The following is a 26805-nucleotide window of genomic DNA, read 5'->3' on the forward strand; positions in this document are numbered from 1 at the left end:
ACACTTCACCCCAAATTGCTCCAGTGGGGATTGTCCACAGTACTGAATGTATGTAAGTCGCTTTGGATAAAAGCATCTAACAACTGAAATGTAATGTAAGTAGCTACTATCAAGAAGGCCCCACTAACAGTCTCTCTCTGTGTAATGAAAATATGAGTGTTAGTTTATCTATCCTTGATCTCCAGTGCTCCCCCTCCTCTCAAAGAACCCTGTGTTTCTGCCTGTTTCTATGACATGAGGAGAAATTCTCTCCAACTGGTACAAACTCTCCACATGCCACTAAATGCCGCTCAGCTCTGCGGCCTCCAATTGGATTACAGCACAAAACCGTTTTTACCGATGCTAATCGCCAGATTAGAATCATAAGGTCTCCTTTGCTCAGGACAAGAGAAGGAATGCAGGGGTCCAAGAGGCCGAATGGGCCCTAGAAAAACATAAATAACAAAGAAAACAGGTTGGCCTTACAGGATCATTCTGCTTCGACTAGCTTTAGTCCTAATTTGTACTGATTTCAAAAACATTGTACCCATTTATAAAATAAACAATTGTTGTGTTCCAGAAACACGGCAACATTGGCTACAATAGAATCTGATTCGGCACACACAAGCTTTCAAATGATTAGATTGACTCTCGAGTTGGCCAAGTACAATGTAATTTAAATGTTTATCTGAAAATCAACAAATCCCAAATGTCTGTAACCATCCTTCATTGCACAGTAAAACAGTTCGGACTATGTGTATGATGTGTATGGTAGGTCAGAGAAGGCCTAGTGAAGTAAAATCAATTTTGTTTTATTTAGACCCAAGTAAAAGGTTGCCTCAATGGGCTTCACAATTTTCGCAATGTACAAGACGCCAGAGAGCAGCGCCATTGCACAAGATCCTCCTACGTGTTTACATTCATGAAATCACATATGAATGTCACCAAGCTGCTAGAGAACCAACATATACAATTATTCTGTTTATAAGTAAACCCTCACCATATGCCTTTGGCTGAAAAAGTTGTGGTGCTGTGTGGTCACATTGTATATCGCTCTGCACCATCCAGATCATACCACAGTTTGCTAAAGAAGCATTTTTCCATTGGTTGAGCTGGTGTTGTCATGCATCACTGTGCTTAGCACAGCTGGGTGTATTTAATAATCACTACACCCTCTGATCTATATTCCCCTTCACCCAGCCCTTTGTACTTTGCACTGCTACACATATATGCACCAAAACGGTAGGTGCCCTCCATGCATTTGAGTGACTAAAATAGATCCCTTTAGAAGAATAGAGAAAAGTTTAGCGGTGAACAGGAAGTCAGTCTAGAAACCGTGATCGTGTCTGTAATTACAACAAACACTTTGAGTAATAACTAACTTTTGTAATCTTCCAAATAAGTTTAGCCGGAGTTTGTTCAATTCTTCACGCCACCTCCACCAGATCCCTGTCACTGGACTCCAGCCAGCAGTGTACGCTTTTAATAATCAAATGTCCTTGTGCGTACTAAGCTTCCCCCACAGCTTGCCACTAACAGCCAGGAGACACCAGGCACGGTCAGTCATGCAAAGCTGCTCCGCTACCATGCAAATTGTATCAAAGAGAGGGACACACACACACAGTGAGAGAGATATATGGGTAAGCAGAACTGATACAGGTGGCTGTGGGTATAGCCTTATCAAAATAAACAACATTTCCTGTTGCAGTAATGTTTTTTGCAGATATAACTTTGGTGAGACTTTTGCGTTTGGCTAAAGCTGCTGCATTTGGTCAGTGACTGTGTAATCTTTGCTCAATTATCAAATGTCAAGCAGGCTGATAAAGGTGTGGTTTTGTTCTTTCACTTGTATGTCCATCTGCCAGTGTGTTGCTAATTGACTGGCATTTATTCATCGACCAACAAAGGTTTGGGCTGATAAGCAGAGTGTATTTGCCCAGTAGCTCCAACCCATACAAGAGGCTTTTTTAATAATCCATGCAGCAAGACAAACCACCCCTGTGACTTTAGATCAGTACAGTGAACAGCATCGTAGATGTAGATTGTAATAAGTCAGACCAAATTAAGTCAGCGTCCTCATCGACAGCTGAGCTGATTGTTGACTGTTGTTTTAATACAAACAATATGAGCTTGTCTGTCACACCGGGCCTTTATCTGGAAATCAGGGCCAACTGTTACGTTATTTTACAATGTCTGTGTGAGTGTGTGTTTGTGTGTGTAGAATACATTTGCACGAGTGTGAGGTAAACAGGAGGTAGTGTGTATGATCCCATTCCCAGGGCCAAACTGCTTCTCCGGGGAGAGAGATAAAGAAACAGACCCTTCCAAAGCGGAGGTGGAAACAATGGCCAGGGCATGGCTCTCATAAACAGCTGTGTGTGTGTTTGTGTGAGTGTGTCTGTATGTGTGTATGTGTGTGTGTGTGTATACAGTTGCTGATCTTTTTGTGTTTTAAACCATACAACTTAAAAACAAAGAATATTCTTTCATGTATACAACAGAATCAGAGAGAGATCCTTGTTACTTATTCTTGTTGATTCCTTGTTACAATACAGAAATTAACTAAATTGTAGGTGCAAGTTGAAGACTGAATGCAATTGCGATTCATCACAGCTCACTGGCTGGCAATGTGTTGTAACTCATCACAGATTAGTATCCAGTAATGTGACGACAGCGAACACTGCCAGAACTCAGCAGGTTCGCACATGCTGACACATACATTTTAACACACCCACTGACGTCAACAAAAATCGACGTGCATCTTGCTGATGATAAAATACAACAAGTTGTTAGTGTTGAAAGAAAAAAACATATCTGACACACCTTTTTGCAAACTATGTTAAGGAGAAATACAAAGCCAGACCTGATCATAGAGTATGTAAACTCTACGCTTCTGTAGCTCGGTGTGTTTTTTTAAATGGTAAGGCCTGGCTTATCTGGCATCCATGTCTACTATTCACGGGGAAACATTAATCATTCAAGTCGAGTACAGAATGAGTGATTCATCACCGAGTAGGAAAATATACGTCCTCCAAACCTGTATTGTCCTGCCACGTACAACAAGACAGAAGTGTGGAACTTCCGATTTTAAAGGCCATTCACTTGAAGTGTGTTTAAGAGGGCGATCGACCTAATGAAAAGGTATGGCTAATAGGGAAGGCAGGGACAGTAGGTGGATGAGTGCAAAGAGACGAAAGTGGATGAACAGGAAGTGGGATGCGAGGAGGAAGAGGACGCAGAGCTTGAGAGGAAGTCGATGATAAGGCAGGCAGAAGGGACCGGAGATGAGCGGATAAGGAGAGGAAGTATAGGATCTGAAGGGGAGTTAGAGAGGAAAGGTAAAAGAGTTGGAGGTAGTGTTCCCAAAGACAGTTAGAGGGGAAAATATAATGTAACATGCCAGAAACCAAAGAACAGAGAAAGGAGAGGAATACAAAGGAGAAAGGAAAGGAAAAGAAAACTGAGGAAAAACGAGACGAAAGTTAAGCATTCGGTTATTGAATAACTGAATTACGTATTTTTTTCCAACATTATCATCACTCACAGTATTGGAAAATAACAACTAAGAGTCACAGCGAAGTCTTATTTTGAAGCTATAGACCATTTAACATTTGTAAATGTGGGGAAAGAAGGGGGTCAGTGAGGCCTGTCCAACAAAAGCGCAAGTACATCAGAGCTGCATCATGGTTGAATGGACACAGGCCGCTGGTTTCCAGGCCACACTATTAGTTCTTGTTCCATCGGGAGGAGGAGGGGGTTGGGGCAACTGAAGGTGGGCCGGCTAAATGGGATTTTGGCAAGAACTATAGCCAGGTATAAAGCCAAGCCCTGTTTTAGAAAGGTGCGGAAACTGCTGGATCTAGAAACTGTTTTTGACTAAGGGTGGGTTTTGTGTTTATGGCTTAGTTAATGTTGAGATCAGGAGACAATTGACAAGAGCTGTAAATAACATATTGTTGTTCTTAATTAAAGTGTTGTTCCTCCTTAACTCTGGATTAGTGTTGGAAGTTGAAGCCAGGAGAGTGTGTGCTCCTCCAATGAGAAGTGTATGGAAAAACGTGTCAATGGAACACAAGGAGGCAGCCTGTGAATAAACAGAACCGGTGACTCACCCTTTCTGGGATGGGAAAGATGGGCGGGGGTGCGGGGTACCAAACTGCTTTCAATACCCCTCTAAACACACCAATGTAGGCATTCATGCGTACACACACAGTCCAACTCATGTGTCGTACTCGGTTAGCCAAACCAGGACAAGCTGTCCATTGTCCAAATGTCCCACCTAAAGCTGGAGCTCCTAGCAGGGCAGGAATTCTGTATTTAGGGGATTTAGGGGATTGCAGTGTGTGTGTGTATGTGTGTATGTGTGTATGTGTATGTGTATGTGTATGTGTGTGTGTGTGTGTGTGTGTGTGTGTGTGTGTGTGTGTGTGTGAGTTGTTATGCTTTAACAAGCATGGGAAAGATCTAAGTGTCTTTTTCTTTGTAGGAATCAGGGTGCTTTTCAGATTTCCCTTTTGTTTGATTTTCAAAGTAAAGTAAAAAGGTAAACTCAGGAAAAGGACAAGGACTAAACAAATAGCTCTGGAAACATTCACCTATTCCCTAAAGGCCATACTCAACAAAAACAACTCTGAATTGTAAACAGCAAGCAATATATTAGTTTTATTACAACAGCAAGACTGAAAAAACAGCCATTATTGTGTGAACACTTTTTCGACAAGTTTTAAACAAGACTTTGAAGTAACTCTGCATTTACTAACTGAAAATCCATTATATTATGATACTAATTATTATCGCACTAAATAAATCCAGGAGGTTCTAAGGACAGAGGGTGTCGTATTCATATTCTGTACAAACTGTAAAGTCCACTGAGACAAATGTAAAATGTGTGATATTGGGCTATATAAATAAACGTTGATTGATTGATTGAATCCTCATTGAAAGAATATTGATCTGCTTTGGACTTCATTACCATTAAGGAGCAATGGACACGTTTTGTTGGTTGAATCAAAGCTGTGTTTATAATCAATGGCAGGAGTACCTAATAAACTCCACACAGAGAGATTCAATGTAATCAGTGGTGCCATTATCTTACCATAGATAGACCTTACTCATCTCTAATAAACAAACCAGGTAGAGGCAAATAAAGCAAAGATTGACTTCACACTATCACAATTAGTACTTTAATACACCTGTTGGTTGTTATAAATAATAATCAACCTGTGTGCGTTGTGACAACTGTTTGTCCCTTAAAATTCTGAATCCTTTCATGATAGGAAAAATGTTCAAATATCAAATATTTTAGATGTCTAGTGCATCATTTCCAACAGTTCAGCCAAAAATATTTGGGATTTTTTTTAAATGTATGATAGTCTCTCAAATTTCAAATACAGTAGTGTGCGTTTGGTGAATGTGACAGCGTCCTGACTGTACAGCTGGACTGAAGATGGTGAAAAGGCAGAAGTATAAATATGACCAAACCATGAAAAAAGGCCTATTATCTTCTTTTGCTGAGAAGGGAGTCTTTTCTAAATGTGATGCTGTGGAGCAGGAACCACAAAATAGTATCCAACATATATATAGAAATCTGCAGAGGCATCAACATTCCTTTCTGTGTCTAAAAACACAGAAAGTCAAGGCTAGAAGGTTGTTACCGTGTTAGAACTGCTGTGGGATTATGGCAGTTATATTTGGCCATTATATTGTTTATTAATCACCATAAGTCTGGTCTTACTGCATGTCAGATTGACCCTTCTACTTCCTGCCTTGCATCGGAGTCTTTCCCTGACAAAAAAAAGAATATCCAGTATTTTATTAGCTTTCCAATTGTGTTTTGGTCCCATGTTACTCTAGTGTATTGCATAGAGGATTAGCGTTTTAAATGTCCCAACAACAACCTCTCTTACATCACACAGCAGAGTTTGGGTTTGTTTGAGTAAACAGAAAAAAGAGGATGAGAAGATGAAGCCACAAGTGAGCTGTACAGAGACATGCCGCTGCTGTTTACATTTTGAAGATGGTTCGCAACACCTTGTTTAACCATATCATATCATGTGTTTTTATTACATGTACAGCACTTTGGCTCGACTAAAAATCGCTTTTAAATGTGCTTTATAAATAAAACTTGATTTGATTTGATTTTGATATCATATGAAAACACAATTAGAAATCATGCCAGACTACAGCTACTGTTGTCATTCTAAGTGCAGTTATCCAGAATTGTATGCACAGTACAGCTGAACTACCTTAAACCAAGTACATGACAGCTAGAGAACCAATTATTTAGGAAGGGAAAACAAAGATTGTTGTGCACAGGAACAGATTAGCAGAGTGGGTCAGCTGTTTGGAGACAGCTAACAATATTTCCTAGAGGATTTGTAATTGTGGGCAGTTTTGCAAAGCTGCTCTTAGTAGGCTCTGGAAATCTGCTAATCTGAACACCTTTAAGCGTAATTGGAGGATCAAAATGCATGGCCTGCTCAAACAACTACAACAGCGTTACGTTATATCCTGCATGTGTTTTCTTCTATAGATAAATAAGGTGAAACTTTGCTGCTCTATATAGTTGAATGATTATGTCCTGTTGGTTCTCAAATACTGTGAAGACCATATTTTACACAACACTTGATGCTTCCTGTTGCAAAGAGGATGTCAGTACTTCTCCCCCCTCCCCAACTCTAGCATATGTTGGTTCTGAAGTTTTGTTTTGAATAAAGCAAAACATTACATCGTTAAGATATAAATGTAACAAAAGTAAAACATTGTAAGTGTAGAATACATATAAACATCCACAGAGTCACGTAAAACCAAGGCATTAAAAGAGTGCTTCCCAGAAGGACTGAAAAAAGGACCATAATTTAAATAGTTTGGAGAGCCTGAAAAAATAGTAAGGCCTGATTTATGGTCTTGTCCTCAGACGAGGTTATCAGTCCTTTGACATCTTTGGCAATACAAAGCTACAACTTAAAATTGATGTTCCTGACATCTGAGGAGATGTTAAGACCAGGACCATGTGATCAGGACCATCACAAAGAAAGGACTTAGGTCTTCTGACAGAGAAAAGCACATTTGGATTATATAAATATATATAAATGAAAGATCCCACTAGACCCGTGTTGGCTCATGACTGTTCAGTTAATGTCTTCACACTTCTCTGTTTGACTAATGGAAGGTTAATGTGCTCCTCAACACTTGGATACTGGCTTGCTTTAGTTCAGCTGCGTGTTGAGACATGCATTTAGGTAAAAGTGTTCAATGCAAGTGTTATGGACCTACGTTTCCTGTTTCATAAACAGCACATGAATGAACATCCAGATGAAACTTTCTCAAACACTGAGCCCATACAGCCCTCTGCCAGTGTGTGGGGCTGGTGGGGGCATAACAAAGCCTAATTGAAGGCAAAGTTATTTTTCCAACTGAGTGAGGGAAAAATTCTAATTGCTGTAATTAGGGCGGAGCAGAACTGTGACATTCTGTCAATGTCTGGCACCGCTTTCTGCTCGAACACTTTGTTTGCTGGCATTTTCAACCCCTTTATTTACCTATGAGAACAACATTATTTTTGGAGAATGGGACACAGAAACAGAGATTGAAAGAGAAAGAAAGAACCTAAACTGGTCATCTGACAAACATGCTGTGTGTATTATGACAGCTTTCAAAAATAAACAGCTTTCCACCTGGAGAAGCATTAACCCCCACATGTACACTTGTCCTACCTTGGTGTCAACAATGGAGCAGGCAATCTGTTTCACATAGGCCAGGTCAGAGCTATGGGGCATCAGGACAGATTCTCTGGTCAGGCCGATCTGGATGATGAAGGAGACCCCTGCAAGAGTGGGAGGAAGAGGGGGTATCACAGCCCCCCCAGGAATCTGCACTGTTGTCAGGTCCATCATAGGAAACCCCCCCTGAACGGGCAAAGAGGGCATGGATATGGGGGTCCCTGGCTGCATCAACGCAGACCCTGGAGGTGAGGAGCCCCCAGGAGGAAAGAAGACCTGGGCCATGGCCCCGGAGGACATACAAGGGCTAGCGTTAGCCATCCTGTGTCAATGCCTGAAGCGCTCTACATACAAACACACGCCCAGGTACAGTGTACAGTTCCCAGGAAACTCTCACTCATTTGAAACTGTCTCCGTGGATGAGAGGGGTGCACACGCTGACACATGGACACACACACACATACACATGCACATACACACACACACACACACACACATACACAGAGCAGAGTCCCGGTTCCTCTGCGTCCTGTGTCCGCTCCCTTCTAGTGGATCAAGGAGGAAACCCTTATCCAGGAAGTTGTTTTTTTTCCTTTCTGACACTTCTTCCGAGCGCTCTTGTTATACAACTCCTGTTATAGTCCTTGCATGACAGGCATGAGCAGTGTGTGTGAGGGTCTCATCCACCGTCTTCCCTCCTTCACCTCTCACTCGTCCAAAGTAGCTGCTCTGCAGGGGAGAAAGTCCAAACTTGATTGTGAAACTCCCGGGTGTGGGAGAGAAGAGAAACAAAAATAATGCCAAACTTTGTTGTGCCTTTCCTTCAGGCTGAGTTACAAAATGGCCTCCTTAAACAGGAAACTGTGAGAATGAAGGAGAGCAAGAGACTGCACTCCTTTTACGAGTCTTGCCCTGTTTCAGTTTCAGCCCCAGTTCAGTCTTTTTGGTGAAAAAGCACACAGAGAATGAGCCGCGTGAGGGTACCTCCCACTCCCCCTCCCTCCTGTTCTCTCATCTGTGATCTTGCCAAAGCCAGGGAGGAAGTGAAATGACTGACACAGCCTGAAGCCAATGGCCAGCCAGAAAGTCCCGCCCTTTGACTCCTGGTTTCTCCCGCCTCCCTTTTCCTCTTTCTCTCTTTCCCCTTCCTTGCTTTGGGGTAATGTGTGTCTTGTTTGCTCCCTCCCTGAGTGTAGGCCAGCAAAGAGCCTGAGGGGCAGCTCGAAACTCGCAAACCCTCCCACTTCTTCCTCATCTTCTTTTTACTGCATAAGCCTCTTTCTATCCCTCTGTAAAACTCAATTTCCAGCCTTATTTAGGCTTTGTAACACATGTTTTTCTTTGCATATTTTAGCGACACACCTATGCAGAATGAGACCACACCTACTTACTTAATTCTGAAGTTGTTTTCATGCAAGTTGACTGCAAGTTTCAGTAAAATGGGGAACTTATCTGGTACTTAGCTCACACCAGGATATGTTATACTGGGTTAATTCAATCATCACCATGACTGTGCGCACCACTCATCTATATATTACATTAAAAGCATGCAGATTAATAATAACTTGGTGGCAAACCTTCTCACCATTTCCATTTCATTAACACTGATGAACCACATGCAACTGCACCCTTCGGAGTTTGACGGGAAAACTCAATAACTTTACAGCTGCAAATGTTTGCTAGGATGCTACTATCCACCACAAGAGGGCACTGTTTACTATAGATGGAAATTGAATTAATTATCCTCAATAGAAATGTATCCTTAGTGCTGCTTTGTTTATTTTTTACTCGGTGTTTGGTCTCATTTAAAAAATGTATATAGGTAAGGAGAAGGGATAAGAGAGCATATTCCATTAGGGGGGACTACAGCACCATTTTCCTAGTAGCCTATGTATTACTTTTGTATGTGTTTCAAATGAAAGATAAAGAAGTTCTTCAAATATATTTAAACCTATTTGTTGCATTATAAACATTTCATGTAGTGGAGAAAAAGCTCAACAGGGGTTGATTATTCATTCTTGGTTCTCAGTAGCTGATACAGCACCTGTGGCAAGAAGTGGAAAAGCAGGGATGGACTCTTTAAAAACCAGGCCACTGTCAACGAGCATTCTTTCCAGTAATTTCATTTACCAAATGTGATCCTGGATGGTTGCTTTTAAAAAGGGGAACATCCATTTTACAAATCAAGTTAAAGATACTCAGCCTTTGAAAACAGCAGTAGGATGTTCACTGGGCATTCTTGACTTTGGAAATGACAAAAAGTCTAAAGACAAATAGTTGCATATTAATAGACTTGGGAGTTAGTGTATGTTATAAAAGTTTTAACATGGCAACTGAACTTTATGAAATGGAGAAGACCATACAAAAAAAAAGATGTGTATATGTTTGATTATGTAGGTGTTTTTAGATATGTATGTGTAAGCGATACTTTCATGTGTCTAGTTCTTTTGAAAGTCTCATAAGCTAACTAGAAGGGAAGAAAGACAACACAAACACAACTCTCAGTTCACTGTACAAAAACTTCATTTTTTGCTTTTTTCTTCCTTAATGACATACAACAGGGGACCCGTAAACAAAAAGAGAAAGTCATTTGATACAAGCTAGAATGCAGTTCAAAAATATATAATAAAACAAAATTAATAAAAAGCAGGTCTCTTATCCCTTGTAGTTAGAGGAAATAGTTTGAATACAGCTTAATATGATGTACAAAATATCACACAGTGATAAATTGCTAATAAAAAAATAAAAACACAAAGAAAAGAGAGTCCTTTACCTTGGCCTCTGACTGGTAACAGATTTTTTTTTTAAACTTATTTTCTGAATTTTTCATGTTTTTTTAATCATTTTGCTTTTTTACAAGTTATACATTGTTATTATCAATCACAAGCAAGTTCTATGCCTAGCCAGGAAGAATGATTAACTTATGATACTACAGTATTCTTACATCTTAATAATCATATTCATAATCAAGGAAAAGAAATGCAAGAAAAAAAACAAGGAAATGATGGACATTTACAGCACATAATGGCATCTCTAGTCATCATTTACAACTTCTGTTTCAATTTCTTTTTTGATGTGTCATACTGATTTGTCTTTATTCTGAGAAAGGGGCCATCAGTTACTCTCACTATCCAATAACTGTGAGCCACAGCGGGTTCAACCATTGTAGTATTTACTCCTTAATGTAAAGTAATTGCCTGTAAAACATTATTTTATGCACCCTGTCTGTTACCACTCTTCAACAGAAGCATCCATACTTAGATGTAGTGCAAAGTGGAGCCAAAAAGTAGTTTAATGTGATAATAGGACGTTATTTCCAGCAGCAGTACTATAATATAGTCGAACCAAGATCTTGAACAGCACACTCTACCACGCTGTTTTAGGAAAACAAATCAGAACTATGAATGCTCTTGTCCAAAGTGATTAGGAACAGAGTGTTTACCTCTAGGCAACATTGAACCCTTGGGTCTGAACTCTGACCCGTAGTGTGACCCTGTAGTCTTAAAAATGTGGAGGATGCCCCTTAACCAACTGATTGAACATCTAATTGTATTTTTCCTCTAAAGACAATAAGATAAAATGACTCAAGTAATTTGAAGTCAGGTCAGCTCATAAAGGGCAACTCTTACCTAAAGCAAACCAAGTTTCCTGCAGTTATCAGAAATAACTACAGGACACAGACAGAGATAGACGAGGGGTGTCTCAAAGGAACTTTTTTTCCACCTAAATCAAATGTTCTCTGAGTTTTGTTCAACATCAGCAGCAACAGTAACACATCGGCGAGACTGATTTTGAACCTAGTCATGTTACTTATATAAACTGACACCCACACATCGTAAAAATCAATTCTCTCATCTTTTTTCTCTTTTAAAAAAAAAGGGACCTTTTCTTTCTCCTCCTGAGGCTATTTCTCCCAGCATGCCTCTTCTGAAAGAGACCAGCTTCACATCATTAGCTCTCATGGGAAATGTGCTACTGTGCAACTGATGCACGTCAAATCAACACGAGGGATCCTCACCTCAACACACAAGTGAAGGTAATGTCAAACTTTCTTTTTTTAAAAGCCTGATTAAATTACAGCACGCCAGAAACAAGCACTGCCTACATACTGGCACCCACTTCAGGATGAAATGAAAAAGACGATCTGAAGAGCTCTCATCTGAGGAATCATTTTCCTTAATGCAACTATCATCAGCTCTCCTCAAACCTGAAACGATCACTGCCAACCTTACTCGCAAACCTTCAATGAGAGAAATTAACACTGAACTTCAATTCTGAAATCAGACCACAAGTATTGAAATGATTTAACAATGAAATGTCATTTAAAAAGCATATTCACTCTTTAGCCCGTTGAGTGAGAAACACAGTCTCTCTTTCTCACATGTACACACAAAGTAGGTCCCTGATTCTGACTCAAGACTGACAAGGTCTTTCATAGCACCGTGATTTAACTAGTGCATATTCAAACACGCACACTCTTACAGTGTTCAGTGGAAAGCACCAAATGACACAAACGGCGTCATTTGTTGAGACAGACTGGCCTCACTACCCCTGTATCTCTGCGGACACGAACTGTACTTGTATGATATCCATCTGTAGCTAGTAAATGTGGTGTGAGAGCATCGGTCTGCAGAGTTCACACTGACCATCTGTAGAAATGTACCATGATTGTGGAGTTACGTTCATTAATCTTGTACAGCAGAGTGTCATTTTATCACACACACACACACACACAAAAACACACACACACACACACATAATTAGAGGCTGAATCATGGGGATGCTATAATACTCGGACATACAATGAGACTTGGCCATAAAGCTGAAATTAAAGCTATTTGTTCAACACTGGTTAGCAACTGTCTAATGTTTGTGTCACATCATAGACAACTTTAACATTCTCCAACCCCGAAAATTGCCACCACACACGCTCTACCTGGAGTCTTTGGAATGTAATACATTGAATCCCAATGTAGATGTTGGGCAAGTGTTTTCCGCCCACACTGGGAAACTTAACTGTTATTAGTCATGCCTACATATGTATGCTAGCCACAAGCAATTTGTTAAAAAAAGATCTCAAATGAAATGTTGAGGTGCATTTGTGCATCGTGTGCGATGTGCAGTGCAAGCTGTGGTTTCTCTGTGAAATGTGAGTAGTGTGTCGGCAGGTTGAATGAAATAAAATCAAAAGAACAGAATATTGTAGTGTAGAAAAAGTGTTTCTCCAAAGATTATTATTTGAAAACAGAGCGATTGGGATTTTATAAAAAAAGCAGTGTGATTGGTATAACAAGAAGTCACTGAGGCATCAGAGAATAGTGAGGAATTGAAGGGAGGTGACGTCCTGTGGCGATGACCCAACCAGTGGGGTGCAGGAAAAGTGTGTGTTGGGTGTTATGTGTGTGTGTGTCTGTGTAAGCAGTTGAAATGTGTTCTGTCGTCTTCAGTCTCTTTTCGCCCAGTTGTCTATGTAGGACTCTAAAAATGCAGAAACGAACAAAGTTAGGCCGACAGCCGTTCACAACTCCTCATGACATATCATGAAAGGCAGAAGACATTAGGCTCAAAACATTTATCAATTGGTCATTTAGAGTTGTAAAAATCAAACCATTAAGAAGTCACACCACATCAATAAAGTTAGGGGAAAAGTAATAATTTCACAACTATAGGTTGGAAAATGGAAGCCACAGATCATTAAAATAAATAACCAGATTAGAATTTTGTGAAGTTCAGTTTTTTGTATATAGCCTTAACGGGGGAATGGGAAATGTGTTGAGGTCCACTGCAGATTTACTTAGAACAGTAGGCTATACATGCAATTTTAGACCTAAAGAAAATACAATTCCCAAAATGCAAATCAATAGCTTTTCAATAAACCCCCAACTGGCTGTTAAATATGCTTCTATCAAACTCCACACCACCAGTGTGTAATACGGGCTTCCTGTTAAAGACTTGAAGAAAAATGAACCCCCTATCTCACCAGAATGACAGCAGAATGCTTTCAGACAAAGATCTTGGCAAGTGCATCTGCGCCGGCGCTGGCGATAAAGGGCTGTGAAGAGTGGAAGGCTACGTCATGGATGGCCTCGTCGTGCTTCTTCCTGTGAGCCGTGATCTCCTGCACGCACGTCCTGTTGTCCAGCATCCACAGGCGCACCGAGCAGTCGTGGCCTGCAGGGGGCAGAGGAAAGGGGGAAGCAGAGGAAACAGCTTATTAGGTGCAAAGATCCCTGAGGAATGCAAGGTGCAGGATCCCCTTATATTGTCTTACAAGGTAGACTTAGTGTTTCTTCTTCAATGCATTACATTGTCATTTTAACCGAGATCGCAGATTGTACTGAGGCCTTCTGATTATTTGTGTTTTATCTAAAACATGTATTGTGTTATACAGGTATAGGTGGGGTATAAATAACCTTTTTTAAATCATTTTTTTGAACATTGAAATCTCTCGGTTTACAATGATGTTTGATTGTGAATAAAGTGTGTAGAGGAGAAGAGGGTATTTTTTTTTTTTAAATGAAATAAATTGTAAAGGTTGACTTTACTGTAGAGGAAGCCTGATTCTAAGGTGTAGGCAGCTAAATAAGTACTCACTGCCGGAGATGAGGTAAGTGCCGTTAGGGTCTGTAGTGAGACAGGTGACGGCATCCAGGTGAGCCACCATTGAGTGGACAACTTTACCTGTACAGACACACAAAGCAAGCTCATTTAGACCCATTCACATACTAGAAATAAAAAGAGAGGCGAAAGAAGGAATCAACTGACGAGTCTACAGATAAAAGACCTGCAGATACCTGTCTTGTTGTCCATGAAACGGATGGTGCGGTTCTCATGGGCAGTGATGGAGACGGGCTCAGATGGGTGACTGACAACACGGTTGATCAGCTCACTGCCTGCGAAGGGAGAAAAACCACTCGATTGTTGTTTTATCTGCTTTATTTTTTATCTGCTTTATTTAACTATTTATTTTTTAACGTATCTCAACAGTGACCAATATTACGCTAGAACAAATAGGGTCCTGAACATACCATCCTTGGTCTGTGTCTCTAGCGCAATGATGCTTTGCTCCGCGTTGAGGTCATAGAGCAGTGTCTCTCCAGCGTCGAATGACACCACCACCTGGTTGGGGTCAGTGGCCACAAATGCTACTGATGTGGGTGTGCCGTGCTCTAGGAGAAGACAGGAGGAGGTTCAAGTTGTGAGTCATGGACGCAATGCAAAGCTCAAAAGCATGTCTACACACTCCACATAAATGTCTACCTCTTTCTTTATTGAAGACAGACAGACAGGGAGCCGAGTTCTGAGGGTCCCAGATGCGAATGGTGCCATCGGCTGAGCATGAGGCAAGACGATGGTGAACTGCTGAGAATGTTAGACCCCACACGCTGTCCTCGTGACCGGCTAGTACACTGCTCTCGATGCCCGGATCTGGATAAACAAACACACGTTAAAAAAGGGAAAATCTAAAATTTGAATATTCTTATCCATCTGCAGTTGAGAATGGCTGACCGTAGTTATCATAAGGATCCACATTGAGGTCGGGCATCTTCCAACATCTGACAGCTCCATCTAGACCCCCGCTGTAGCAGGATTCTCCGTCCTCGCCCATGGAGAGCGACAGAGCAGCTCCGCTGGACAGAAAGAGAGAGAGAGAGAGAGTGTTTGCACTGCATCTGGGTGCGTCAGTGACACAGTGGGCGACTGTGGCTACGAGGGACGGTGTGTGAATGTGTATGAATGTTAGTTCCTAGAGCATGGTACACTGCTCTATATGAATGGGTGTGAAAGGGTGAATGACTAGTATGTAAAGCGCTTTGAGGGGTCGTAAAGACTGGATAAAGCGCTATATAAGTACAGTCCATTTACCATTTACAACATTTTAATTTGTATTTGTACTCACCTGTGTGCTCTAAATGTGTAGATGGGCTCAACATCCAATGCTGCGTTCCTGTGAAGGGACAGTCTTTTAAATTTCATTCTTAGTTTAATTTCTTTGCTATGTTTGATTTTACGATTGCACGTTATTATTCCTACTCTAAAAATAAAGGGGTAGGGTTTTTACTTTTTAGAGTGCATGGACTTGTTGAGGTTCCACAGTTTTAGTGTTCCATCCTCGGAGGCTGTGAGCAGCACTGCTTGGCTGGGGTGAAAGGTCAAAGCTCGGATGGCATCGAAGTGGCTGCGTAGTGTGAAACGAGGGTTCCATGTCTTCTTAAACTCGTCTCTGTTATCCTGCATCTGACGGGACACACGTTCAAAAAGAGTCACATATTCTGAGTGTGCACATGTATGTTGGATTACATCCCATGTATTGACCAGTAGATATATGTAATTACATCCATGGAGAGATCGTTGTCATTGGCAACGGTGAGATCAGCCAGTTCACCCAGGTTCATGTCCCCTCCCCCGACGGCATCCATAATGAAGACGTCAGAGGAAAAACCCAGGGCTCCACCTGCAGGTTTGGGGGTGGAAGTTCACAAAAGTTACCCTAAAAACGTCACGGCCTGATAAAGACAGGCTTAGGAAAAGAGAATGGAAAATATAGCAATAAATCTCCCAGGCAAGAGTCCAGTCATCTTGTTTTCTTTACTCCCACATAATGTACCAGCGGATTTATTTATAGGTGTTGGAGCAGTTTTGTAAGTCTACCCCACGCAGGTTTTAAAATGGAACAAGACAGCATCTAAATTTGTTGTCTGGCGTTTAAGCTACAATCATGCGTGTACGGCAGTAGAGGAAAGTCTAAGGTCTTTGATGGGGCATAATGGTGGGAGGGGTCTTACCTTCCCCGGAGCGAGCTTGTCCCGAAACGGAGGGGGGCGGGGTGGGTTTAGGGGGGAAGTCCGACATCATGCCTTGTAACTTGTTCCTGCGGTTCTCTGAACCCGGCAAGAGGAGAGAGACACAAAACATCCAGTCATGCAGATGGGCGGAGGAAGGATGGAGAGGCCAGCAGACGGACAGATAAGAGACAGACGGATGTAGACAGAGGGCAAAAAAATAGACTTCATTCTTTAAATGCAAAACAAACACCCATACAATTTGAATGACTCTTCAATAATAATGCCTTTAAAAAGAGCACAGGGTCACAGCGTAAATATGACTCAAATAATGAAATGTGCGCGTAGAAAAAAGGGCAGCATGCGTGATAACCTTTGAAATGACCCCACCCTGCACCACACAAAATACATCTACGGACAAAGGTGGCGGCTACACAACTCTAAAGAGTCACAGACTGACAAGCTCGTGAAACAGGACAGAGAGACAGGTGGTTGGGAAAAGAGGTCGGTTTTATTGACAAGAAGAGATGCCAGGACACAATGAGAAGTAAAAGATAAAAAAAGTGAGCAGGGAGGGGGAGGGGTGGGGCGCAAAAAAGACAGATACACTGGTGGCAGTGATTCTGGCAGTGCTGATGATGTTGCTATGGCAACAGCGTACCTAGCTCCCGTCCGTCCCCCGAGATCCGGGCCTCTCCCGCCCCCTCCCCATCCTCCCCCGAGCCCAGGAAGTCAAATTCACTGAGGGCGTCTTCCGAGTCGTCTTCGTCCTCCTCATCCTCCGGGTCCAGGTCCGTGGTCATGGGCTCCGACTGGACATGAGAAGAGAGAGCAGAGCGTTCATAATGTGACGAGTCATGAATAAAGTTTGCGTTAAGACATTCAGGTGTTCCTCGTCTTCCCAACTTCATTTCTAAATCTCACATCTTACCTTTACACGGGACTTTTTGTTCTTGCGCGGTCCATCAATGCAGTCAGTGGCCATGCCTTGAAAGTCATCTTCCTCGTCACTGTCGTCTTCATCGTCGTCCTCGCAGCCATGCAGGAAGGGGATTTTATCGAGCACCGAGCTGCCCAGATGTTCCTTAGAGTTTTCCTTGCCCGCGTTCCTACAAATGCAAACAAACTTTTTCAGTCAAAAAGGACAAAAAGATAATGCAGGACAATACAGGTTGACCTCAATTATACTTATTTATATATAATACCATATTATAAGAAGTTTGGCCACAGCAGTCTTCATTACAGTTTAGCTTTTTAATAAATATTATTATTGTAGAAAAGTTTTATGGATACACGTGCTTTTTCATTTACTTTTCTACTTGTAAATAATACTTTTTTGAATAGATTCCTGCTAACTTTTTCTTATAATCTTACCATGTTGTCATGGTGGAGGATGCCCTCCGTTTTAGACATCCTTTCTGCGTCTTGTTCTGTTGGCTTTTGAGATCAGGATGTGCTTTTTGTTTCACTGTCTTCACATTTCTGCTACAGATAAATGCTACTCACAGAGCTGCCTCAAGATACAATGATGACTCATGTTCTGTCTCACCTGCAGTAAGTAAGTTCTCCTACCGATAATAACCTAACTGCACTTTAGCCTACTGTTGGTTTTCTGTCTGCTAGACCATTTTCTAGTTTCTGGCATAGCACTGTTTATAGCGATTTTGCACAAACTAATACATAGATTTTTCTAATGGGTCTTAGTCAGATGATCTTAAGAGGAGCGGTGTGTGCACTGCCAAAAAAGCATACCATAATATCTCAAGGTCTGTGCATAGACGATCATATCAAGATGAGTAAATTAGGATGTCAGTATTTGCATTGGTTTGATAAGGTAGAAAAATGTTTGCAGTTTTATACCAGATAAGATGAATATATTATCTTTAATTCACATGATGTATCATGATTTAGGCCTTGTGTAGCAAACTGTGGTTTTTTGCATTTTTCTGATAAAAATGGAACACTTATTTAATAATAATAATCATACATGTTATTTATATAGCGCTTTTCCTGGAGCTCAAAGCGCTTTATAAGCAAGTAAAAAAAAATGATGCAGGGTTCTCACCTCTTGATTTGTTCCTCTATCTGTCTGACCAACAGCGACTCCCCCCCCGCCCGGGGCTCGGGCTCAGGTGAGCTTTCAATGGGGGCAGGCCCGTTAGCCTCGGGGCTGCTCCGCCCGAGCAGCGAGCGCACACGCTTAGACCGCATGTCCAGAATGGTGTCTGAATAACCCACCTCCTCAAGATATCTATATTCACAGGAAAACCACATATGAATATATATATATAAACACATTCATAGGATCTAGTCATTGGAGTGTAGATCACAAATGTAACACTTATGATAAAGTACTAATGAAACATATTAGTATATTACTGAGATCAAAAGGAGCTGATGACAGCGAGGCCTTACTTGCGTAGTAGCTGACGTCCCTCCTTCCAGGACATCTGATTGGCTGGCTCAGAGTCTGACTCAGCCGGCCCATTGGGAACTACAGAAAGGATTGGTCAATAGTGATGCAACAGCAATGAGCAGAACATTTGAAAAGCAGCACCGTTGAGTGTCTTCTGAAAGTAAAGCCAAAGTAACAGATAATGTAATCACTTACGTTGGTCTGCCTCTGTCTCTGGTTTCTTGTCTCCGGGACTCTGGTCGTTTCCCGTCTTAAGCTTCTGGTGTTTAGCCCTGCAACCCCACAAAATACCACATGAGGGCAGTACGACAAGCAAATATAGGAAATCCTTTAATGATCAAATGACAGACAGCTGTCTGAGTGGATAACAGACATGAGGGACAGAAAGAAGGAGTTTGCTGCCATTTGTCTGACCTCTCTTGTTTCAGGGCGTACTCCAGCATTTTGATCCGCCTCACCAGGTCCTGTTTCATGTTCTCCTGCCCCTTCCTCTCACCCTGAAGGAACGCCACCTGAGCCTGAAACACATATACAGGATGGTAAGGGACACAAAGTACCTTTAGAAAAGGCACACACATACAGTATAGCAACATCATTAAATACATTTCAATTGACACTGTAACTGCATCAATATGTATCTTAATTTAAGATAGACGCTTTTAGATCAACAAAGATCACAAGCAGAGTCCTTGAATGGGAAGAAAAAAGTTTGATGTGACAAGCATAGCAAACATGACTTCTGAGAACCCAGAGGAATAAGTAGAGGGTTGTAGAACAGGGCTCTTATTTTTAACTTCTCCTAACCAAGGCCTCAGTGCGCATCTGCAGAAGAAGAAAAACAAGACACACACTGGCCAAATTCAAAACCCTCTTTTAAAACACATCCTTCCTTTGTGTGCTTCCCCTCTCATTTTCCTTCCGCTTCCTTCCTCACTGAGCCGATAAAAGGCTTACCTCAAGGAATGAAAATATTCACTGCCCATTCTTGCCATATGGCAAACAATTAAAGTGTTTGTGAAAAGAAGAAAAATGTGATAATGAAAGAATTAAGGGTGATAACACTGTCAAGATTTGACGAGGGTTTTGTTTAGACAGGATCTTCCTCTTGGTATTGCATCATAATGCAAGACTTGACAAAGGTGTGAAAGGGATCCTGGAGCGGATGAGAAAGTTTGATAACACATTTTAAAACATGCTGTGTTTAGCAGCAGGTGATGATTTACAGTGGGCAGTTTCTGGCCTCTGTTGGAATAGAAAAATGTGAAGAAAAAACAACATACTGTAGATCCTAGTTAGAAATAGGGTAGTAATGCCACTGCAAGATAACACAGTATGACAATTGAATCAAAATGTGTAAATCCGCTTTTAAAGTGTATCGAAAAAACTCAAATGAGTGTATGTGTGAGTGCGCACGTTCAATTTTACAGACAGGAGCACATTATTTTAAAGCTCTTAATAATAACAACCCAATTCAACATACCATAGTGCTGCTAACATCTATTCTAAACTAATGTGTTTTAGTTACATGACTATTTATGTATTAATTATAGTCACTTGCTATCTTTTATCAGATTTGAAATTCAGTTTATTAATATGATTCAGGTTTCATCCCTTTAAGGGTCATAATAGTAATAATAATACAAAGAAATAGAAAAACGACTATATACTGTACAACTATATACTATAAAAATGTCATACCGTTACAACCCTAGTCAGAAGTAGGTTAAAAGGCCTGTTTCTACTCTCAGGATTTGCATACAGGTGATTGTAGGGACAATTGTTTTGCATTGTCTCCATCTCCCAGTCTTTTTCTTTCTCTCTCTGTGGTGCTGGAGCATTAATACCCGTTGTTTTACAGTCCATCTCTCCTCTGCATGTCTCTGTCTGTGTCCACGAGTCTGCTCCCACGCGCATACACAGTTCGGTATAACTAGAACAGTCTAAAAACACTATCTCATGGGGCAGGCACTCGGTCTACTTGAGAGGGTAGTCAATCACCCAGGAAAGAGCACACACACACAGACACACACACACACACACAGTAATGTAACTGGCTGGGAGGGCGAGTGTAACACATAATAATCTGCCAAGCAAACCTTACTGCTGCTGCTGCTGCTGCTGCTGCTGAGTAATCCTGATTAATGCGATGTGATTTTACATGCTTAGCTGAGAATTTTGGATAATTGTCAAAGCTAGCATGTCAATAGTGCAGGCCAGATCTAAGAGGGTGTGAAATACAGATAACGACAATGTTTTGTTGGAAAAAAGCAATCAGAGAAGAGACTGAAAACAGCATTTACTGGCATTTTTGTATTAAATGACTTTAACCATTAACCATTATTTCTCTGTCGGTCTACTAATTAAATAGACTTCTAATCAGTGCATCTATAGTAAACGCTAACATGCTATCATTATAATGTCATCTTCAAAGTAAACTTGCAAACATGTTTGCTTCTATTGATAAGGGTAATATCGAAGCTAGATCCACAATAATTACAAAGCTCTGTTCTGATAGTGTTGCTTGTTTTGGGTCAAGTAGAGCCAACTTGGGTAAAACCAATTCAGTTCAAGAGTAGGCAAAGTAAGATACGAGCTCCTCTGTACACGAAAAAACACATCTTTTACAGAGATTTTCTTTCAGTTCAGCATTGATAAACAAACCTCCTCATAGACCATGACCTAAAATCATCCGAGGGTCAACTAGTTGCAGATAGGTGGATGCTGGGCACTTCCCCTAGTTAGCATATGTTATTAAGCGCTAGGTCATATTTACTGAACTGAACAAATAGTTTAAACCAACAGCAGATTACTAAAAGCAGTCATAGTAATGTATGTCACCCTACCATGAACAATCATTTGCTCATTTACTTATGTTCATGTGTATGTTTAAGTGTTGCAATCGCTTAGCTGAAACAATCAAACAAAGTTGGTGACTAGTAAACTAAATTATTAAAATCATCAACGATCTTTGTAATTTCCACCTCTAGAAGGAATGTGTCTACTTCATCCTTCAGGGGCAAGGCACACAACTTCAACTCCTACTCATACACACAGACGAGCTACAACCTGCTCACACACAGAGATAACTATCACACCCCTGTGCGCCGTGATCCCAGAAGGACAGGTTCATAGGAGTGTCCAAAACTTTAAAACCCTGACACTGCTTTATTGCCCAAGATAAAGCCATGGCTGCACACACACACAATTATTAAGATGACAATGAACCCACACTGTAAGAACTGCCCTTTTCTGAATCATAAAGGCAAAACACAGGGATGAGTCTGTCAAAGGGTAAATTGTATGTCATTCTCCATCTATTACTTAACTACTAGTTATTTGGCTCTGACCTGGTTTTACTTGCTCTTCCTTTGTACAACATGTATCCTTGAAAGTGGTAGGATAATAAGGTTCAGTGGTAAAGAGTAGATGATTTTTCCGGGTACAAGAACAAATGCAGTTTGACAGATTAGCTTGTGAGGGAAAACAAGATCACAAAACCAATACCCGTATTAAATTGTGTGAATCCACTAACAAAAACATGCATGGCATTGTATTGTTTTTAGCTTTCTCTGTTTTTGTTGTATTATGCCCTTTGTCTGGTTAAGATGCTTGTTTTACTCGTATGTGGGACCTGGGCCAACAGAGGTGAGACAAGGAACTCCATTCATTAGCTGTTACGGTGTTCTTATTGACCCGTTATATACAGTAAGAGCCAAACTGGCGAAGGTCAGCTCATCAAGGTATTCTAGAGAAAGATATACTTAAGCTGAATATTGTTCCATGTTGAGGAATTACAAATTCATACTTCAAAGTCATTTGATATAGTCCTGCAAACACAGATGCTGTGGTTTTACTAATTGTATTATGTTGGTATTCTAACAACATACAAAGGAACCTTGTTGCGGGCAAACCTTTCGTGCCATCTGATCTGTCTTTCCTGTGGGGGGGGTTTTCCTCGGTGTGACCAACTGCTGCTGACCTTTCCAGAGTTTGTTGTAGCATGGAGAGCTGACACATTTAGCCTTTTCTGTCAGTCTCCCTTTACTAGCTCCAGAACAGGGTCAAGGGCAGCTTTCCTCCTCCACTGGCCACCCTCCATCTTCTCATCCCTTCATCCCCATAAGAGCATCAAGGAGCCAGCAAGTAGAGCAATGAACTTTTCTGGGACAGGGTGCTTTGATGGAGCATATCATAGTGTGTGGTATTCAGCGTGAGAACGACAACATCAAAAGTTGGGCTGGTTGCCTAAGTTGGATTTGAAGATGATTGAAACGCAATGGGAAGCAAATAAACTGCATGTCATGAACGTTTTTAAATAAAGGGGCCCGGGGAAACAAATCTAATCATGATTTTCCAGATTTCAGGGGAAGAGCAGAGAAATAAATATGAGGGAATTACAAACTGATAAAAAAAGATACCTATAATAAGGGGGAAAAACACATCACTGCGTGTTAAACAGGAGCTCTGTAAGTGAACGAGGCCGGCACATACTGTAATAATATGGCACATATGGATGTCATATTTGTGTCATAGCTGAGAGCGCAGAGCTATTAATTAGAGATGTGTACCCAGGGGCCCCCCTGGCCAACACTCAACAGGAAGTGATGTCAACTGGGTCACCAGTAATCTATTCTACACAACTACTGACTGGTTAATACAGTTAATTAGCTGAAAATGAGAATAATAGAAAGAGGTAGTAACAGGTAAAGGTTCCCTGTTCTCTATAGAATAACGTGAGTGACTTTGCTGCTCAATCTGTTCATATAATAAATTATAATGAGTATCAGGTTAAAATAAGTCTGCTCAGGCAGTGCAGTGGTAATGTAATTTGATATAACATACTGGAAGAAGCCTCATGTGTGTCTTAAGAACAGAGAGACAAGGCCACTGCCACCTGTCCTTTTTGCTGCTGTCCTATGGTTGCGCTGGGACGTCCCACCTGGCCCACTGCAGGGAGGGTCTTCATTCCTGGCATGTCACATGAGACGCGAGAGCACAGGTGGCCCTTCACGCTGAAAACCCATTCAGGGAGACAGTACATGTGTTACAGTCTCACTAGGACGCGCTGTGCTACAAAAACAGACATCCACGCAGCCGCACAGAGACTCACATGGTCATCAAATAATGGTGATGGTTTTGCAAAATGTTGCATATAGCTTCCCTGTCCTGTTAGCTTTACAAATGCCATAAAAGCTGAAAATGCCATGTATAGTTGCCATGTGAGTAGCATACATGTACAGTATGGTGCTAACTGTACAGGATATAGCCCAGGGGGGCTCCTAACTGGCATGTTGATAGCACTGCCAGCATGCTGGCAACAAAAGCCAAAGGCCTGTGGCCTGTGGGTGTTAAAATGTAAGCTAGGTCAATTTTTCAGCCTGGCACTCTAGCAATCCCTTCTTTCTCTCAGCACAGGACGTGGTACTAATTGTACCCATGAAACCAGACCATGTGTAGCAAATACGCACACGCAAACAAAGTTCCATAACAAGCACTAATGGCTTGTTGGACATAGCGATGGCCCGCTTCTGCCTTCCATTCCCACTCCTTCACACACGACTTTAAAAGCAGCGAACAAAACCAGTTTGTTATTGTTCATCCATATTTTATCACAGCTCCTATTTATAACTACATGGGTTTGAGTCAGGGGCAAAGTGGGATGCAGAGTATCAGAAGAGAGCCTATGATATGCTTTTTTTATCTGTGATTTTGTCAAGCTCATAAACTCCAGAAGATATATCAACGTAATTACAAGCAAACAGCGGTTACAGGAGAGAGAGACCACAAATGGGTAGGAATGAAAAGATATACTGTTCATCCCTTAATTCCCTCAAACACATCTTTGAATGTGTGCATGTTTACCAAACCTGCTTTAATCCAGGAACAATTTGATGAGTAGGCACAATCTTCTGCCTCACACAGTTATAGCTGCATGCATTCAGGGGTGTTGCGTAGTAAAACCTCTTTCTTCTGCTGTCAGTCTCTAACAAGGACAATTAGGGAACCCATGCCTTGCTCAATAACATTACTATAGCATTGACTCACACGTTCAACATCGATTGTTCTTGCCATTTAAAGACTTCAACTGAAAACCTTTAATAACACAAGTTCACTAATAGCATTGAGGGCAGCCAGCATGTGTGTTTGTAAGTAGCAGGTCATAGCATGTGTATATCTTTTATAGTTTAGTTGTTGTAGGATGGTAACCAATGACAATGTAAGAAAGTCAAAAAGAGTACGATTGACTTAGAAAATACAACTGCATTACTTACGTATAGACTAAGTGTAGACCCTTATTCAAAATGTGGATATCATTCCAATGCCACCAGATACACATTTACTACAAACCACTCAATTAGATTAGGGCCTCAAGGAACTTTATCCGAGGGATGTTTTGTAATAAAAGTTGATTTCATGCAAAAACTGCCAGCAGCCCAAACTGTCACCCTGATAACTTCCTCTCTCTGTTTGCTAATTGTTTGATGGATCAATAACTTAACTATTAACTATTTTAATAGAAACTGCCCTTAAGTGAGGACACCACTTTGACAACAGATGCTCACATTACTCTCATTGTCAAATGCAGAGATTTCCAAGTAAACTCACAGCAATGTGTTATCATCTTTAAAAGCCACATATTACCAAATGTGTCCCCAGAGCACATAAAAGCCATCTTAATGTGAATTTACAAATAAATGTTTTTTTGCAAAATGACCATCTTTAAAAAGAGTCTGGTACAGGCATATTTTGGATGTGCATCTGCATTAATAACAAGGATACACTGCAAGGTAGCCACACCTAAACTCTGTTTACCTGCCTTTATTATTTGCTGGACAACAGGCTTTCTATAGTAAGCTGAACAAGGCTGACCTTTCTAATCTAACTCGGTAGTGTAACTCTTTGTGAGTGAAATGTTACTTAACTGATTATATGGACAAAAGGCGTATAATAATGCTTCCTGAAAATATGTTATTTATGTTTAAAATGTACGAGTGCCCGTTTGGTTTTAGGTGATCTGGTGGAGGTCACTTCATTGTTATGTACTGTCTAGTAATCATACATCCTGGTCAATACAGTACACTATGATAGGGTGTAATGTTAGCCAGTTAGCATTGTGGCATCCCGAAACTGATTGATTGTAGTGCATGTGTGCTGTCACAAAGCGACACTAAAGGAGCTCCTGCCATACCCGCTCTGGCCTTTATTCGGATTTGCAAACGCAGGCTAAATGATAAACAAATTTACCCTGAGTTCGTCTCTCTCTGCCTCCCAGCGGTATTTCTCGGCCTGGAAGCGTCCCCACTCGTACTGGATGAAGTGTAGGATCCCAGGAAGCGACATGCCCGAGTCCCCGTCCTGTAGCTCCCTAGCCTGGGACGATCCGGGCATGGCCCCGGCTGCTGCCGCCGCCGCCGCTGCTGCCATCACCCCTGCCGCCGCAGCTGATGTCGCCGGGCCCGGTGCTGCTTTGGGCCCGTTTGGGTTGCGCCCCGCTCCGCTGCTACCTCCGGAGTTCGGGTTTGGTCCTCCGCCGGATCTATCCGCCTCCATTTTAACCGTTCAACCTTTCGCCAGGATAAGGAGGTGGAAACAGGCAGAGTGTACGAACAATAATAATAGAAAAGTACCTCGTACCCTTCTTCCAGCCCAGCAGCACTCCACTATAGTCGACCCTCTTTTCTTCCTTTTTGCACAAGCACAGAGCAAAATTACTATTCAGTTAGCAAAATACTACACTTCCGCTTTCAAAACATTCAAAATAAAACACGACAATGAAGATACATATTTGTAAAATTGTGGCCTGTTTAGTTACCGATTTGCCATATTTATCATACATTCCTATTTATAAGTGTATGCTAAAATGACTCAAACATATGGGTTTTAAATGCATACAACTTAAGACAAA

At 41.3% G+C, this 26805-nt stretch overlaps 2 protein-coding genes across 3 annotated transcripts in view; both read right to left on the bottom strand.

The window, feature by feature from the left end:
* Positions 1-8719, bottom strand: part of prkd2 (protein kinase D2) — a 36611-nt gene extending 27892 nt beyond the window's left edge. The window contains exon 1 of the mRNA XM_034114917.1: positions 7695-8719. Coding sequence (XP_033970808.1) covers positions 7695-8021 — 327 coding nt within the window. The 5' untranslated portion in view covers positions 8022-8719. The remainder of the gene's footprint in view (positions 1-7694) is intronic.
* Positions 8720-10199: 1480 nt separating this feature from the next.
* strn4 (striatin, calmodulin binding protein 4) lies at positions 10200-26626 on the bottom strand. 2 transcript variants are annotated; one of them, XM_034114918.1, is made up of 19 exons: positions 26145-26626; positions 19314-19417; positions 19095-19171; positions 18899-18977; positions 18549-18734; positions 17858-17920; positions 17415-17592; positions 17145-17295; positions 16487-16582; positions 16037-16155; positions 15763-15938; positions 15601-15648; positions 15210-15331; positions 14961-15128; positions 14729-14869; positions 14495-14593; positions 14295-14381; positions 13681-13871; positions 10200-13178 (listed from the first exon to the last, which is right to left on the bottom strand). In XM_034114918.1, the coding sequence occupies exons 1-18, from the start codon at positions 26448-26450 to the stop codon at positions 13702-13704; spliced, it is 2370 nt and encodes a 789-aa protein (XP_033970809.1). In that variant the 5' UTR covers positions 26451-26626; the 3' UTR covers positions 10200-13178; positions 13681-13701. The 2 variants fall into 2 exon arrangements, with proteins under 2 accessions (XP_033970809.1, XP_033970811.1); XM_034114920.1 differs by lacking the exon at positions 17858-17920 and having other exon boundaries at positions 26145-26450.
* Positions 26627-26805: the final 179 nt, after the last annotated feature.

The sequence above is a fragment of the Trematomus bernacchii genome, unplaced genomic scaffold, assembly GCF_902827165.1.
Source record: "Trematomus bernacchii unplaced genomic scaffold, fTreBer1.1, whole genome shotgun sequence".
Taxonomy (NCBI): domain Eukaryota; kingdom Metazoa; phylum Chordata; class Actinopteri; order Perciformes; family Nototheniidae; genus Trematomus; species Trematomus bernacchii.

What these genes read in the sequence shown, in the direction of transcription:
- strn4 (XM_034114918.1), bottom strand. Translation starts at nt 26,450, where the DNA reads ATGGAGGCGGATAGATCCGGCGGAGGACCAAACCCGAACTCCGGAGGT. An exon ending in TACACATTTAGAGCACACAG is followed by an intron (nt 15,332 to 15,600) that starts GTGAGTACAAAT and finishes CTTTCTGTCCAG; the next exon opens with CGGAGCTGCTCTGTCGCTCT. An exon ending in GGATCCTTATGATAACTACG is followed by an intron (nt 15,129 to 15,209) that starts GTCAGCCATTCT and finishes TTGTTTATCCAG; the next exon opens with ATCCGGGCATCGAGAGCAGT.